This window comes from Octopus sinensis, linkage group LG9 (genome assembly GCF_006345805.1).
Source record: "Octopus sinensis linkage group LG9, ASM634580v1, whole genome shotgun sequence".
In the NCBI taxonomy this organism is placed as follows: Eukaryota; Metazoa; Mollusca; class Cephalopoda; order Octopoda; family Octopodidae; genus Octopus; species Octopus sinensis.
In genome coordinates, this window is record NC_043005.1 from 217182 (window position 1) to 235000 (window position 17819).

At 34.1% G+C, this 17819-nt stretch overlaps 1 protein-coding gene across 1 annotated transcript in view; it reads right to left on the minus strand.

Moving 5' to 3' along the window:
• The window catches only part of LOC115215551 (polyunsaturated fatty acid lipoxygenase ALOX15B-like), a 234486-nt gene that overhangs the window by 214258 nt on the left and 2409 nt on the right, over positions 1–17819 (minus strand). Inside the window, exons 2-5 of the mRNA XM_036505710.1 lie at positions 16667–16708; positions 10817–10945; positions 3335–3435; positions 884–1016 (exon numbers count right to left, since the gene is read on the minus strand). Coding sequence (XP_036361603.1) covers positions 884–1016; positions 3335–3435; positions 10817–10945; positions 16667–16708 — 405 coding nt within the window. The remainder of the gene's footprint in view (positions 1–883; positions 1017–3334; positions 3436–10816; positions 10946–16666; positions 16709–17819) is intronic.

Consider the following 17819-nt stretch of genomic DNA (forward strand, 5'->3'; position numbering starts at 1 on the left):
TAAAGAAAGAAGTAAAGAGGAAATTAGGAAGAGAGAAAAAGGAAAGAGAGAGAGAGAGAGAGAGAGAGTAAGAAGAGAATGATTTGCACAGTTGAAGCAGAAATGAATAAAATATAAGGTATATAATATGTATAAAAAACGAAAACATAGAATATAAATTTACGGAGATGTACTTGCATAGCAAGTGACCTGATCTGAGAGTGTGTGCTGAAATAAAAATAATTGCAGAGTGGAAGGCGTTTATGAGCCATTTAAAAACACACAAAAACCGTTAGATTCACTTCAACATTTAAATTAAATTTGTCAAAATATTTTTGTCGCTTTGAGACCGTGTCCTGTTCACTGACAAAATCCCGTGATGCAGCACGAAAATATTTTGACAAATTAAATTTAAATGTTGAAGTGAATCCAACGAATTTTGTGTGTTTTTAAATGGCTTATAAACACCTCCCACACTGTAATTGATTAAATATATTAAATAAATTAATGGAGAAATAGATAAAGATAGTTAAGAGAGAAAGGAGACAGAGACGAATGTAGAGTGAAGGGGAGGGCAGGCGAAAGATGGGGTAGAGGGGAGTGAAAGATAAATGAAAGGGAGTCAACTATCTGTGAGTCATTAGTACTTAGGCTGAGGATGAATAGAAACATGAATCCACAAACGATAAGAATTCAAAGGCTATTTTTAGAACGATGCATATTTTTTCATAGCTGGGTAGATATATTATGAGCATGTATGCTTGTGTGCATGTGCAACTTTGTATCTAAGTGTATGTGCGTGTATGTGTGTGTGTGTGTGTGTGTGTGTGTGTGTGTGTGTGTGTGTGTGTGTGTGTGTGTGTGTGTGTGTGTGTGTGTGTGTGTGTGTGTGTGTGTGACTTACATCATATTCTTTTCTGTGTATAACACCATCCAAAATTTCTAAATCTGTGTAAAACAGACGTTTCTTTTTAATCAATCCTTCCAGTGTTTCTCCTTTCAGAACTGGTTCCATCATCGCTTCATCCACACCAAGTCTACGAGAAAAAGTTTAAAAGCACTCAAAACGATCAGTGGTAATCAATGGTCGTCTACATTAGAAAAAAACTATTGAGTTGGGTTGATAGATTTTAGATAAAATCATTTGTTTTAGAGAGAAGGAATATGTTTTAGATATTAAGGGAACAAATTATTTTATTCATTTAGAAGTAGAAAGAAAACTTAATTAGATCAGCATTCATTCACATTCACTGACCACTAATGATCAGATGAATATCATACCATATAAAGTAAATGGACATATTTAAAAGAAATCTAAAGAAAGGAGAAATATCGTTTCAATTTGAGTAATGAGACCAGCCCATAGCAATACAGTTTTATAATACTTGAATACTTTTCTAAACGACTGTGCTCACTTTACTGTTAATTTGCTTCCGCGATTCAATAACCTGCAATTAGAGGTAAGAATATGGAATATTTCTTCCAAGCAGAGATCACATTTCGAATTCCCAACAGTAGACGGCGAAGTGCTATTAATATTTGTCCACTTAATATCATATATATCACCCCTATTCTTTAAAATCCAGATGAATCCACTCAAACTTAAAATTCATTTTCCCCCCATTTTTGAACGAAGAAAGGTGGTTGCGTAAACTTTGTTTAAAATAAGCAGAACAAGAACATATGTAATAATCAGAAGTGCCATCAGTTGTTACTATACATCTAAAAACTAAGCATTTTTATGAGACATTGCCTTCAAGTGGACATACTAATTTGTTCTTATAGTTACGATAATGCTTATTAGTACTAACTTATGCTTGTTACCGGTAGAAATATCATGTACCCCATCTATAACGTTACGTATCACTTTATGGTTATTATCAGTTTCGCTATAGATTGAAGTAGATGTATCATTGCATTTCCTTACTCAGCTCATTTAATTCAGATGAGTGTAGTTTGGGCTCAGCTGCCTCCTTTATACTATCTTCTGTAGTTCTTTAGTGTTTTCGCTACTACTGCTAACTAAATAGTTCATTATCCCACTAGAATCATTCATATTATGTTCCACCTTATCCGTATAGTTATTATTATTACTAGTTATATTACTAATATTTATATTGGTTTTATTATTTGTGCTTACTAGGTTCCTATTAGTTAATTCTCTAACTCTAAAAATTGTACGCTACAATAATTTGGGCTAGGTTCGTACTTGTATTAAAAGCAAATCTAATCGTGTGCCGATTGAAAATCTGACTCTATTTGTTAGATGGTGGAAACTTAATGCAGCGAAAAATTTTGCAGGTATATTTGTGACTATCTGAGTTCCGAAGACTGCATTATAATATAATATATGTGTCTAGATCTAGCATTTCTTTTAGTGGGTAGGGGTCACTGTTTTTGTTAACAACTTCATTTTTATATCTGTTGTATGTTTTCAAAATAAATCTATTACTACATTTAGTACGGGATTTACTTAAAATAACATCGTTATCCATTATTCTTATTATTGTGGTGTTTGGCACGATGATGGACATTTCATTATCTTTGTAGACCTTTTTGTTTTATGCTCACTTATTTACTTATATCTGCTGGGTTCATAATATTAACCTTATTCAAATTTTATTAAGTCATTCTATGTTTAAGTGATATTAGAACTATAGCCACAGCGTATTTCAAAGCAAACTTTATTGGCATTTACCCTGAGTATTTTATGATCATTCACCTAGAATATACTTTAAGAAGGACTTCCAAAAACTTGAATCCTCAGTTCGTTTCATCCAGCCAAACTGAACAAAGCTGCATAGGAATGTCTGCCTCCGATGAATGTGTAACGCAAGTGAATCAACTGAATGCTCATAAATGCCAGATCAAGGGATACTAGGACAGTTATCCAGCAGAAACACGTGTCGGATTGGTATTTGCTGAGAATAACACTTGAATAAATAGATTTTGAAGATGTATAATTCTCCATTCTTCTTTATGATGTCTTCTTGATTCTACATGTGTGTATACAGAACGGGTCCCCAAGCAGTTCGTGCCTATTAAATTCCACTTAGAGAACTACGTTAAGTGACACATGCTCTAGAACCACGCGATTGCCGCTGCCAGTTCTAATAAACCCACTTTTTCTGCTTCTTTACATACTAAAAAAAATTACAAGAAAAGTCTAGGTTTTCCTGTATTAGAAAATCTGTTTATGGATAAAAAAACAAACAAACAAACAAAATAACTGAAAGGGAAATTAATATTAAAACTGTTTTAATATCTGTGGACCTCGGTAATGCCTAGCGAGCCCCAGATATTTAAATTATTGTTTAAATATATAATTGTTCTAAATAAGGATCTGCTGACTTACTTTGAAGGGATTTCTTCACACAATCTTATTGATTTGGGGTTACAACGATTAAGACGTTGATATCCAAACCACGTGTCTTCCTTCCAATGCATAAAAGAATCCTGTATGTATGACAAAGACAACAAAACTAAACATTGATTTCTAATATAGAAACAAGATTTCCAGTTTTATTTGTAATTGAGAGAAGGTTACATGCTGGCAGGATCGTTAGGGTAGCACACCGGACAAAATACTTAGTGGCATTTATTCCGGCTTTACATTCGGAGGTCATCTTTTTGTGGTCGATAAAGTAAGTTCCAGTCACTCACTGGAGTCGATGAAATCGACCATCTCCCTCCCCACAACATTTCAAGACTTGTGCCTATCGTAAAGGGGATTTGTAGTAGGAAAGGTATAGTTAATTAAGACCCACTACCAATACATAATTTGCATTTCATTATCGACCCCCAAAGAATCGAAAGCAATCGTGACTTTGGTAGTAATCGGAACGAGACCATAAATAAGTCTTATGAAATACCATAAAGAATTTTTGTACGACGCACCAGAAATTGTTGTCTATCGACTTAACTTTTGTTTGTCCGTGTAAACCAGAACTCACTGTTCTGAAACAAAAATATGTAACTAAACTTACATTAGAGAATTTAGTACTAGAAACAAGATACTTGAGGGAAATTGTGCTTCCCCGCCTCCTCCTATGCCTTCCTTATATATATATGTATATATATATGTATATGTATATATATATATATATATATATATATATATATATATATATATATATATATATATATATATATATATATATATGTATATGTATATGTATGTATATATATACATATGTGTGTGTGTGTGTGTGTAAATAATAGTAATGGCATTTTTATATAAGCTTAAAGCTCATGGCGATCATCGTGCAATGACTAAGGAAAATAGTCCAATAAAGTGGCGTATAAGCCCTCGACAGAATAAAGAAGGCTTTCCAATCGGTGTCATCGCACGGTAAGCGTTAAGCTTATAAAAGAATACCATCATTATTATTATTTAAAGGATTGTAAACTCGGCGGCGTATATAAAAAAAACATTCGCACCGAAAGCATATATATATATCTGATGAATTCCGTTGCTTCGTACAACCAAATTTCTTTAAAAAAAAAACTGATTGGTCAATTCTAGACAATTAGAATCACATACTCCGGCTGTCGTGCTGTAAGATTGAATTAGGTTCAGCCTGATAGAAAAGGAAGTCTCCTTGCTACACAACTCTACCTTCAGTTTATCATTTATATTCTGACCCTTAAAATGTACTATTTGGGTTAGATATAAATATTGTTATTGAAATGTATTGTTTGTTTTCAGATTCATTTCAACCCTGATAGAGCAAACGTTTTGATCGAAAGCATTCCAGCCTTGTTCAGGTTGTCTTTTCTTCAGATTTAGTGCGTTTAAGTATGTGTAAAACCCAATTTTTTAAGATGGTACGCATGACGTATGGAAGATTTAGCTATTACTTTTAATAGATCAAGCAACTGTATACAGCATTTATTTTTTTAGTTGATCCATCGTCCTCTAATCAACAATCAACCTCCTAACCAGGTTACCGTCTGCGGCCTTACCCTCATTTTCGTTATAGGTATACATAATCATGTGATCTCGAGTGCTGTATATCTGAAATGAAATTGGATGGTGGGAATGTCTTTGATCATAGGTTTAGTCTGTTGGGTAGATCTATAGCAAATGATAACTTTAGCCTATTTTGAATTTCTTGAGTTTCATATATAATTAGCCCTTGTTGTTATTTAGTTCTATACTAATCGCCATTGAGCAAACAGAGTATCAGAAGCGTCCATCATATATATATATATATATATATATATATATATATATATATATATATATATATATATATATATATATATATATATATATATGCTTTCGGTGCGAATGTGTTTTTTATACGCCGCCGAGTTTACAATCCTTTAAATAATAATAATGATGGTATTCTTATATAAGCTTAACGCTTACCGTGCGATGACACCGATTGGAAAGCCTTCTTTATTCTGTCGAGGGCTTATACGCCACTTTATTGGACTATTTTCCTTAGTCATTGTACGATGATCGCCATGAGCTTTAAGCTTATATAAAAATGCCATTACTATTATTTACACACACACACACACACACACACACACACACACACACATATATATATATATATATATATATATATATATATATACATACATACATATATATAAGGAAGGAAGGCATAGGAGGAGGCGGGGAATCACGACCTTCGAACCTTGAGCCTCACAGCACAGAGGCAATGACAAGAGACCGAGACCTTTGGAGAGATGCTGTGATTGTTGGACAGCATGCCATGCTTGAAAAGATGAGTCAAGTAAAATCAAAATCAAAATCAAACTGGAAATTGTACTTGTGGCTGATGTCAGCTCCACCTGACTGGCACCCGTGCTGGTGGCACGTAATAAGCACCATTCAAGCGTAGCCTGTGCTGCCTGACTGGCTCCTGTGCCGCAGGAATGTAAAAGCACCCTCTACATTCTCGGAGTGGTTGGCGTTAGGATGGGCATCCATCTGTAGAAACCTTGCCAGATCAGATTGGAGCCTGGTGCAGCTACCTGGCTTGCCAGTCCCCAATCAAACCGTCCAACCCATGCCAGCATGGAATACGGACGTTAAACGATGATGGTGATGATCATGATATATATATATATATATATATATATATATATATATATACATATATATATATATATATATATATATATATATATATATATATATATATATATATATATATATATATATATATATATATATATATATATATATATATATATATATATATCTAGTAGAATAGGTTTCAAAGAGAAAAGAAACTACACTTTGTATAAATATGTGAAAACTAAAAATAAAAGAGAAAATGCACATTGCATATGAAAAAATATAGGCTTTTTATGAACAGCAATGATAAATATATACAATTAAATGACCTGAGGTAGAATTAAGAGGTATAAAAGTCATTATTTTGTTAAAGAGATTCAATGTCATACCGGTATTGTCAAAAGCTGTTCACTGTCTTTGAATGAGCACCGATTTCCAAACGGTGTCGGGTCTACTCTTTGTCGGAGTGACATTCCTGTTTGCCCATCAGTACCCGCCAAAAGGTGGGGGCATGTGCCACAGTTAGGCCGCCCGTATTTTTCACTTTTGGTTCCTTTGTTAATAGATATAGTCTTGTGTTGGTTAATATTATTTTTAATGATTTCGGTTGCATTTTGCTCTTGATAATTTTGTGTGAGCCTAAAATTTTTTTCATTGTTTTATCTCCTGTGAGAATGGATAGATTTTGTATGATAATGTTGAAGGCATCATTGTTTCTATGGTTGTGTGTGAAGTATGGGAGTATTTTAAAGTCTGGTTTGGTATTTCGGTTGACTTCCCTTAATGTTCGTATGTCTATTTCCTTTTCTCGTTTAATCTCATCAGTTATTAATGATGCTGGGTAATGTCTCTTGATTAGTATTGATCTGAGTTCAAGGAGTCTTCGTTCACGAGTATAGGTGTCCGAAACTATAGTACAGATTATTTTCGCTAGATTAAAAGTATATTAATTTTTATGTGCTTGGGATGGCATGAGTTGAATAATAAGTATTGTTTAGAATCTGTGGGTTCATAGAAGATGTCTGTTTCGATATAGTTATTAACTATTTTAATTAGGATGTCAAGAAACGGAAGTTGTTTATTGCTGTGGTCCATGCTGAATTGTATGTTGCTATTGATATCGTTGTGCATTATTTTGAAGTCAAGGAGTTTGCCCATGCTGCATTTCCAAAGTGTAAAGCAATCGTCCAAATACCTCTTTCAGTCTTCCTTTAAATAGCAATGAAATGAGGTGCCATATTTTTGTAGTGAGTATTGGTATATTTTAAGTGCTAGGTAACCCATTACAAGGTTCGCAATCACTGGGGCAGCTCGAGTTCCCATTGCAATTCCACATTTTTGTCGATACTAAACTGTATCGAACATTAATTAGCTGTTCAGTAGGATGAATTTGAGTGCTGCAATTATGAATCTGTGGTTGATGCATCCTGGGATCTCTTCCGGGTATTTTTCTAGCCAGAAGGTGATTGCTTCTATACCATAATCGTGTGGGATATTAGTGTACAAATTCACCACATCGAATGATAATAACAGGGTTCCTTCATTTATTGTCTTCGGGAGGTGTTTAAGCATGTCTAAGTCTTCCCTGATGAAGATTTTCATATATTTTAGAAACGGTTTGAGTAAGCTTTCGAGAAAGTTGCTCAAACGGTGGGTTTCACAAACAGGGCTAGCAATGATGGGTCTGAAGTCAGTAGTGGGAGGTACATTAATGCATACGCTAGGAGAATTTTTGCAAGATTTACAAATATGTAGATTTTTGTGTATTTTAGGTACTCCGCAGAATAGAGTAGATCTGTATTTAACATTGAATAAATAGTTAATTTCATGTTTAGTGAGGCCATTTCCATGTATTTGAAGTTAGGAGGATAAGCTTTTAAGTGTCTTCTGTGGTTTGTATTGTACTATCTTCTCATAGTAAATATTATTTTCCAATTTGGAGAGTATAACATTTTTGTAGTACTCTGTGTCCATCACCACTGCCGCACTTCCTTTGTTGGCTTCTGTAATGGTGAGGTTTATATCATTTTTTATCTCGATTAGGTCGTTCCATTCATTTACATTAAGGCTTGATTTGATTCGTTGTTTTTGTAAGGTATTAAAAGGAAAACTGGTAATGTGTTCATAAAAAGCATCAAGTGCTTTATTTCTGCCTATTGTAGGACAGTATTCACTTTTGTTTTTTACTATTGAGTCATCTTCGCTGGTGTAGTTGTGAAGTGCTTCTGTGTGGCGTAATTTTCGGCAGAAAGCCATAGTGTTATCCTTAAATTCATTCGGGTTCGATCAGCGGGGGGTTGGAGTAAATTTTAAACCTCTTGCTAGAATTTTAGTTTGTGTAGTACTTATGATTTTCTTTGATAAGTTGATTATTTCCAGTTGTTCATGTATATTTTGTTCCATTTCACATCTCTGTTTCTCTGATTTAGGTCTAAAAAATGGTTGTAGGAGGTGGATTGATGTGGAAGGTCTGTATAGGAGAAAATGGTTGCACAGTGTGTCTGTGGTAGTATGTCTGTGGTGGGGTGACTCTGTAGTGGACTAAGTTATGGTTGTACTGGGAGTTGTTATATTGTCTATGGTTGATGTGGCTTGGGTTAAATTTATTCTTAATTTTGTGATGTGGGTGGAGGGAGAAGTTCTGTTATCTAGTTAAGCTGTGTCTAGTTGAATGCTTGAAGTATCCATGTTGAGGCTAGGTGTCAGAAGCAAATTTGTCCCTTATCTGAGAGTTGATGGGGGTAGATTTGTAGGTAGTGGTTCTCGAATGTTTGGGTTAGTCTGGAGGCTTGCGTGGATCTTTTGATTTGTATGTTGGGAGCCTTGAAAATTACGTCCGGATTTTCTACTACGAGCGGATTCCCTGTTTGTTGTTTGTAAGTTATTTGTAGGTAGAAGTGAGGTGAGGTTGGTTGAGTTGTGTCCCCTAGATTGTCTGTGGTTTGAGCCAGAGAAATGTAAGGTCATTTTTGCGTGGGTTTTTTGTTTATGTTTCTTCAGGAAGGGGTTATCTGATATGTTTTCTATGTTGAACGGTGTTTCGTAGTATTGGAAACAAAATTAGCTTCTCTTTCCCAGCGTTGTTGGCAATTCTTCAGTTTCACAAGTTGTTTTCCATTGTTTAAAAACACTCTCCAGCAGTTGACCATCTCAATGTTTCCTTAATACGGAATATATTTCCTCATCTATGCTTTTAAATTTATGTTCATTTCTTAACGCTTACGTTTAAGGATTTCCATTTCCGTTTTCCTTTTCTTCCAATGCTAGTTTCTCCCTTAATTGTCTTTGTTGGTCCTGTTCGTTTGGTATTAGTTTAATTTGAAATTTACGAGGTAAGATTACTGGAGTTGAATTTAACCAGCGTTCATAACTTTCTGCCGTGTAGTTGTTTTTAATAATATTCCAGAAAGAAAATTTTCTGGCTTTAAGTTCCTCCTTCCAGATATGGATAATACGGTTTTAATTGATTGCATTAACGTAGTGGATGTTCTATGGTGTGTATCATCTGTAGGGGATTTTCATTTATGCAACAATTATGAGGTAACGATTGTAGAGTGGTGCATAATTCGGTCAAATGTTGATTGAATTGTTCCAGAGATTGCCCTTTCTCTTCTTGTGTAAATCGTTTATGTTCATCAATCTTATTAATTATGAGTCTCAAATTCGAGCTAATCTTTTTTAGTTCCTTTAGAGTATCTTCGTTGAAAGTTTTAACTGAAAAGTTTGGTATCTGTGGCATTTTAAATCTCACGTTTAGTAAAACACAATAGAAATAGGTTTCAAAGAGAAAAGAAACTACACGCGGTATGAATAAGGGAAAAGAAAAAAGAGAAAATGCATGTTGGATATAAAAAATAAAGACCTTTTTATGGGTGCAGTAATCAATATATTGGGCAAACAGGAATGTCTCTCCGACGAAGAACAACTCTTCACAAAGAACAAATCCGTTATCCACAATACAGACAGATACAGGCCAGTGAACACAGAAAAATGTGCTAGGAACCTTAAACCAAACTTCCTAATTTTCCCTTTCAATCAAAGTTCACAGTACACCTAACTACAGCAAAGAATGAATAAAGAGGCGACGTTCATTAATAAATATCATCCAGAACTCAATATGAACACATAACATAATACAGGACACTACTAACCTTACCAACAATACCACTAATTTCCATGCATCCTATACACCAATCATATTACAATATATATATCTACCCTAATTGCACCACTTCCAGAACTGCTTTCCTCCCTTGCATATAATCTTTTTACTCAGGGACTAGTAGACCCGACACCGTTTGGAAGTCAGTGCTCATTCAAAGCCAGTGAATATCTTTTGACGATACCGGTATGACTTTGAATCTCTTTAACAATTCAAAATAATGACTTTTATACCTTTTAATTCTACCTCAGTTCATCTAATTGTGTATATATATATATATATCGTTACTGTTCATAAAAAAGCCATTATTTTTATATGCAATGTGCAGTTTCTCTTTTTTATTTTTACCCCCCCCCCCAATATATATATATATATATATATATATATATATATATATATATATTATATAGGTATGTATGTATGTATGAATATATGTATGTATGTATGTGTGTATGTGTGTGTGTATGTATGTATGTATGTATGTATGTATGTATGAATGTATGTATGAATGAATGTATGTATGTATGTGTGTATGTATGTATGAATGTATGTATCTATATGTGTATAAGTTTGAATATGTGTGTTCCTCCTAAAATTCATGAGGTATTTTCAAAAATAAAACTATTCTGAGCACATACCTTCGGTTGCAGAAGAAGGCTGCGGCTGTAAATCAAGTTTAAGTCATCTAGCTTCTCCAATGTCCATATTGTCAATCTAGCATACAACCCTTTAATGTCGGTTTCCGCTACGTCCAATTCGATTCTTATCTGAAATAAAATGTTACGTTTTATTTAAGGGTTGAAAAGGTCAAGTTTGCATGAGAGCAAAGAGACGCGACTGATTCGGACAGTACATATATTCGATACATGTTTTCTATATTTTCTATGGATACCTACTCATACATACAAATATAAGCACAAAAAATAGATGTATATTTATCGCGCTCCTCCCACTCTCTCTATTTATTCTTCATCTTTTCTTCTTCATCATCATCATCATCATCATCTTCTTCTTCTTCTTCTTCTTCTTCTTCTTCTTCTTCTTCTTCTTCTTCTTCTTCCCCCCCCTCTCTCTCTCTCACACACACACTTAAACGTAGCATTAGTAGATTCAACATTTTATTCATCATTTTCAGTTGATTGGGACTTCAAATTTTGACTTAAAAGACTGTTCAACTAGTTAGATTCACGCTGATATACTCAATTCAACATTATGCGTGATTCCATTATTTCACTCACTGATGGTTGAACTGTTATAAAAATTAGACTAATATATTAAGTTCTTCCTGTTGACTCTATTTATTCAATTTATATACACACACGTGCACATATAAATATATATATATATATATATATATATATAGTCAATTCGAGGATGTCAGGTCTTCGTTAAGAATTAAGGAATCCAAAAACCTTTCAACCTCATTATATCATACAAATAAATTATTAATATATCCATAAGTCTCCATTTATATATATATATTTATATATATATATATATATATTATATACATACATTCATACATACACACGCACACTCACACACACACACACGTATATATATGTATGTATAAATAAATATATATATATATATATATATATTATATATATATATTATAAGAATCTTTTGCGTAATGAGATAAAAACCAAGGCTGTGTAGATATTAGAACATTTATAGATAGAAGGCCTTACAGCTGTTTCCAGGATATTTAATAATTATATCCCTTCATTGCAGACAGTGTGAGAGGATGGTTGGGTCTCAAGGACACCATTACCTCTTATAACCTCGATATATATATATATATATATATGGGTGAAAAGGAACACACCAGGATGAATATCCCCTTCAATCTAGCAAAAAGGATATGCACTATAGTCTCTAACGCAAACACCAGAGACACACGACTACAAGAACTAAAAGATACCCTAATCACCAGGAACTATCCACCTTCACTTATTGACAAATGCATTCAACGTGCCCTTCAACTTAACATCAAGGAACTGAGACATCCCAAATCAAAGAAAAACTTACAACCAAAAGCCTTACCATACATCTCCACACACAACCCTCTCAATAACGAAGCCTTCGACACCATCCTCCACAACATACCCCTCCTAAAAAAAGACCACAGAATGAACACAATCCTCCAAACACACACGATCATAAAAAGCAAAAGACAGCCTAGATCCATGAAAAGTCTCCTTACACAAGCCCGAATTCACTCTTCAACACAGAAGCCGACAGTAAAAAAATGTGGAAGACCCAATTGCGGGATATGCGACTATCTAATCGAGGGTTCTGAGTTCTCCTTCAAACAGGGACAACGTTTTACAGTGAAAAGCAACTTCACATGTGCTTCGGAGAACCTAATATACTCACTAACCTGCTCCGGGTGTCAAGAGCAGTACATAGGCCAAACAAAAAATGGTTTGCGTAAACGAATGGCCCTGCACAGATCCCAGATAAAAATTCCCCAAAACAGAAAAATAGCTTTTAGCCAACACATAGATACTTGCGCCAACAAAAAACACCAAACTTCAGAATTTTCCCCCTCTACCAATTTAGGGACGATACAACTTCGAGACAACGAATAAGTAAAGAAAATCTCTTTATTACAAAATACAAGCCACTTCTTAACGGGTCTACGACAAACAATTAATATACCTCAACTTTAGAATAAAAGAAAAAAATATATATACACACACAAATACTACACTCAATAGAATCCATTACTAATCAGCCCCTTCATAGCTATATTTACATTCATATTCTCCCTTCTCTGTTTTTTCTTCTTCTTCTTCTTCTTCCTCTTCTTCTTCATCATCATCGTTATCATCATCATCGGCATCATCATCATCGCCACCATCATCACCACCATCTTCTCCTTCTCCTCCTTCTTCTTCTTCTTCTTCTTCATCATCATCGTTATCATCATCATCGTCGTCATAATCATCACCACCATCACCATCATCGTCATCTTCTCCTTCTCCTTCTCCTTCTCCTTCTTCTTCTTCTTCTTCTTCTTCTTCTCCACCCCCTACCCCTTAAGTTTGTCACTAATGTTTTTTAGTATAACACCTACGCTAATTCTATAAAGAAGCCTATCAATATAAATATTCTCCTGAATTGAACTGAGACTGCCAGCCGCCACTGACCATTCAAAATACGACCATCAGGGCACTCCCAGACCAGCCTTCTCTCTACTACCCTACCAAGAGCTCACAACTACCTCGAACACACAAGTGCAAACAAGGGAGTCAGAGAAAGGCAGAATGCCACTTAAATCTGAACACTACTATAGAAATATTCTTTTAAAAAAACTTTTCTTCTAATTTTTCTAAATTTAATTATTTAATCGTTACAGTTGAAAAGGTCTCAAAATGACCGAAACCGGTACTGAAATGTTCACTATAAAATTATTTTAGCATTTTCTATTTTTTACTTGTTTTTTCATCATATATATATATATATATATATATATATGAGTGTGTGTGTGTGTATGTGTGTATCCTTTAAGTTCTGTCTAAATTTTGAATAAAGGAAACAAGTGATCAAATGTTATATTTAATTGAAAGTTAATCATCAATGTACTTTCCCTGATTATCAATGACTTCTTCCATCTATTTACAAGCTTTTTAATCCCATCAATGTAAAACTCTTTTGTTTTCAAAGGGAAGAACTCTGAAATGTCAGTTTCGACCTCCTCCTGGCTTGCGAAAGTTACGTCCCCCAAATTATTCTGTAAACTACGAAACAAATGGTAGTCTGAAAGAGCAAGGTCGGGAGAATAAGGTGGACGAGGAATTTTTTCCAACCAAGCTCTTCGATCTTCTGTGATGTGATCTTTGCAGCGTGGGGTCGTGCATTGTCCTGATGAAATATCACTCCTTTTCGAATCACTAAAGCGGGTCTTTTTTTCCTTCAAAGCTTGGTTCAAACGCTCTAATTGCTGACACTTGCTTTGAACATTGATTGTTGAATTAGGTGGTAACAATTCAAAGTGAATTACTCCTTTGCAATCCGAGAGAAGAACTATTTTTCCATGAAGTTCCCTTCTCAGTTGTGGTTGAGTTTTTTCCCTTTTACCAGGTCACTGTTTACGACATTTAACATTTTGATAGAAGATCCATTTTTCGTCACCAGTCACAAGTCTATCCAAAAGGGGTGAAATGAGTTCACGAGAATGGAGAGAAGAGCAGATGTCAACTCGGGATTTGCGGTTGCTTTCGGACAATTCATGAGGCACCCATTTTCCAAGTTTAGAAAACCTTTCCAATTTGTTGAAGATGACGATGAATAGTTGTATGGTTTGAACTAAGCTTTATTGCCAATTCTTCAACTGATAATGCAGGATTTTCTTCAAGTAATGCCTCAAGGAGCTTATCATCAAACTCAACTGGACGTCCTGTTCAATCTTCATCTTCAAGGCTGAAATCGCCACTTCTGAGTTTTGCAAATCATCTTCATCAAGTTCTTTCATTCAAGCATTGTTTCCCATAAACTGAGTGTATGTTTCGAGTCGCTTCGGCTGCAGAGTTTCTTTTTTTGTACTCATAAAGCATTAGGTGCCTCAAATGCTCTTTGAATACTTCCATGTTAGAAAGTATTTTAATCAAAGAACTTTTAATTCTATTATTCTGTAAAATAATATTTGATTAGTTTAAATGTACACAAATGCATAAAAGTAATTTTTAATTCCATTAGACATTCTAAAATACTATTAAATTTCTTTTAATTCCAAAAAGGTAAAATTGGACAGAACTTATGGGATGACCTGATATATGTATGTATATATATATATATATATATATATATATATATATATATATATATATATATATATATATATATATATATATATATATATATATAAATATATACATATATAAGAAATTAAAAAAGGAAAATACGCACACTTACATTGTTATAGTATAATTTTTAATGTATTGACCGGTTTCGCAATCGCTATTCATGATATAATGTTTAATTTATATGAAAATATATTTTTTCTTAAGAAGAAATATGGTCCATGTTATTTGTAATGAAATTCACGAGTGAAAGATTTTACAAGTTGACAAGTAAAGGGAGGTAATTGGTTGTTATTATTGTTATTGTTGTGTGTAAGTGAGATAACTGTTTAAGTTTTGGGTAGGGAATAAATGTGTACAGAAAGGAGACAGGTTTAAAAAAAGGGCCTTGTTTCTTAGGGGATTTATGTACAGTGATGTAGTGTGTAAAAATATAAAAATATAAAAGTTGGTTATGCGTGCTTATTAAGATGCATTTTGTATTTTTCAATGAAAACAGTTTCTTTATTTAAGCGTTCTATTTGAGAGATTGTGTCTTTGCACTGGTAGAAATGGAAGACTGTAAAATTTGGTTTGATGTTACCTGCACATTTTTCTATGTGTTCACCAAGAGGAATTTGTCTGTATTGCGGGAAACGGATTTTCTCCTTATGCAGAGTGATTCTCTTCCTCAAAGTTAAAGTTGTCCAATGTACTGATGACTGCAACCCGAGCAGGTTATTACATAAATTAGGTTCTCAGAGGCACAGGTGAAACTAGTTTTAATTGTGAACCTCTGTCCTCGTTTGAAAAGGAAATCCGAGCCTTCAAGCAGGTGGGGGCAGGTTCCACATTTCGGGCGTCCACATTTTTCAACCGTTGGTTTCGTGGTTGTTTTGTAAAGCTTCGCGTTTGTTAGTAGTCTCTTTAGCGATTTGTCTTGTTTTTTGCATTTGATGAGTTTGTGTGTTTTCAGGATGTCGTTCATTTTTGGATCTCTAGTTAGTAAAGGGAGAGTTTGCACAATAGTGTTGAATGCCTCACTGTTTCTGGGGTTGTGTGTTGATATAAAAATAAGGTTCCGGTTTGAGGTGTGGTGCTATGTTTTTTTGTTCTTAGTGTTTTTGTGTCTAATTGTTTGGCACGTTTAATTCCCTCGTCGATAAGAGGGGGTGGATATTGTCTTTCAATAAGTGTTGTTTTGAGGTCTTGAAGACGAAGGTCCCAAGTTGTCCTATCAGACACTATTGTGCAGATCCTTTTTGTTAAGTTAAAAGGGATGTTTATTTTTATGTGTTACGGGTGGCATGAGTTAAAAAGAAGATATTGTTTGGAGCCAGTTGGTTTATAATAAATGTCAGTTATAATTTCATTGTTAACTTTTTTTATATTTTTATATTTCTTCTTAAGAAAAAATATATTTTCATATAAATTAAACATTATATCATGAATAGCGATTGCGAAACCGGTCGATACATTAAAAATTATACTATAACAATGTAAGTGTGCTTATTTTCTTTTTTTAATTTCTTATATACATAACAATCTACCACGTGGGGACAACCGAAATCCCTTTTTTCTGTTACTAATATATATATATATATATATATATATATATATATATATATATATATATATATATATATATATATGCATGCATATATGTGTAAACATAGATATAACATAAACATTCATTCTTACCGTGTATATCAAATCTTTTTCGTTGCGCGGCAATGTTTCCAACTGTCCAGGTAGAAACAGAAAATGGTTAAAATCAATTATATTATTTAACTTATGAGCATCCTTCCAATTGAAATTGTGTTATTTAATTATGTTTCCTTGCGTCTTTACATCAAATGTCACCACGATCCAGTTTAACTTTCCTAATTCCAGAGGAGGAGATCGATAATATAAAGAAGCAATCAATATCGGTACTGTTAAGGTCACCTGAAAATAATCTTTTCTACATTTGAAAAATCTTTATGAATTATTACACAAAGACAAAAGGTTAGAAATAGCAGCCAAAATTACCCTTAAATAACACAATCCAGTGCTGTGGAGCACGTCGTTCAATGGGACATCTGGACGGCTTCCGATTAGCTGAGGTTCTACATATCGTTTATAGTACTGTGTAGATTCGTACCCGTGGAAAAAAAAATAATTTGGACTCCATAGTTACTGGTCTCAACCGATCGAGTTATAAAATATGCAAACAGAGGAACACTTTCTGATTAACGAATGTTTCTTTCCGTTTGCAACGATGATATGATATCGTTCTACCTGCTGGAAATAGCAGTTAAATACCACGCTACCACTGCTTAAAAATCATTTTATTCTGTAATACCAGGTATACGATCATACATGAAAGGTAAGACAAGGCTAGAATATTTATGATCCTATATCTGCCAGATTGACTTGGATTTAAGTTTATTTCGAGAGGAAAAAACCAAAGAAAGTCTCTATGCAGCGGCATGACCTGCTAGAAATAGCTGCCCCATACCTCTCAAATCACAGGGTATCCCCTTTAAAAGTGGGACACATTGGAAAGTGTAATTATAGACACTGATGTGAAAATACGACAGGAGAGGTGGTCACAACTGGAACACCGTGATTATGCACTTGGCAACCAGTGATATTGATGCTTTATATCGCTTTTACTTACTATTTTATATAGCGTTCTGTAAAGTGTTATACGCAGGTGTTTCATTTAGCTTTATATTTTATACACTGCTCTTTCTGCTATTGACATGTCATATACAGGAAGAGCTTATATACAGCCTTACTTTTTGATTATTGCTTTATCTTTTATTTACAATGCTATACTTTATATAAAGAGTCATCAGTGGCATGCCCA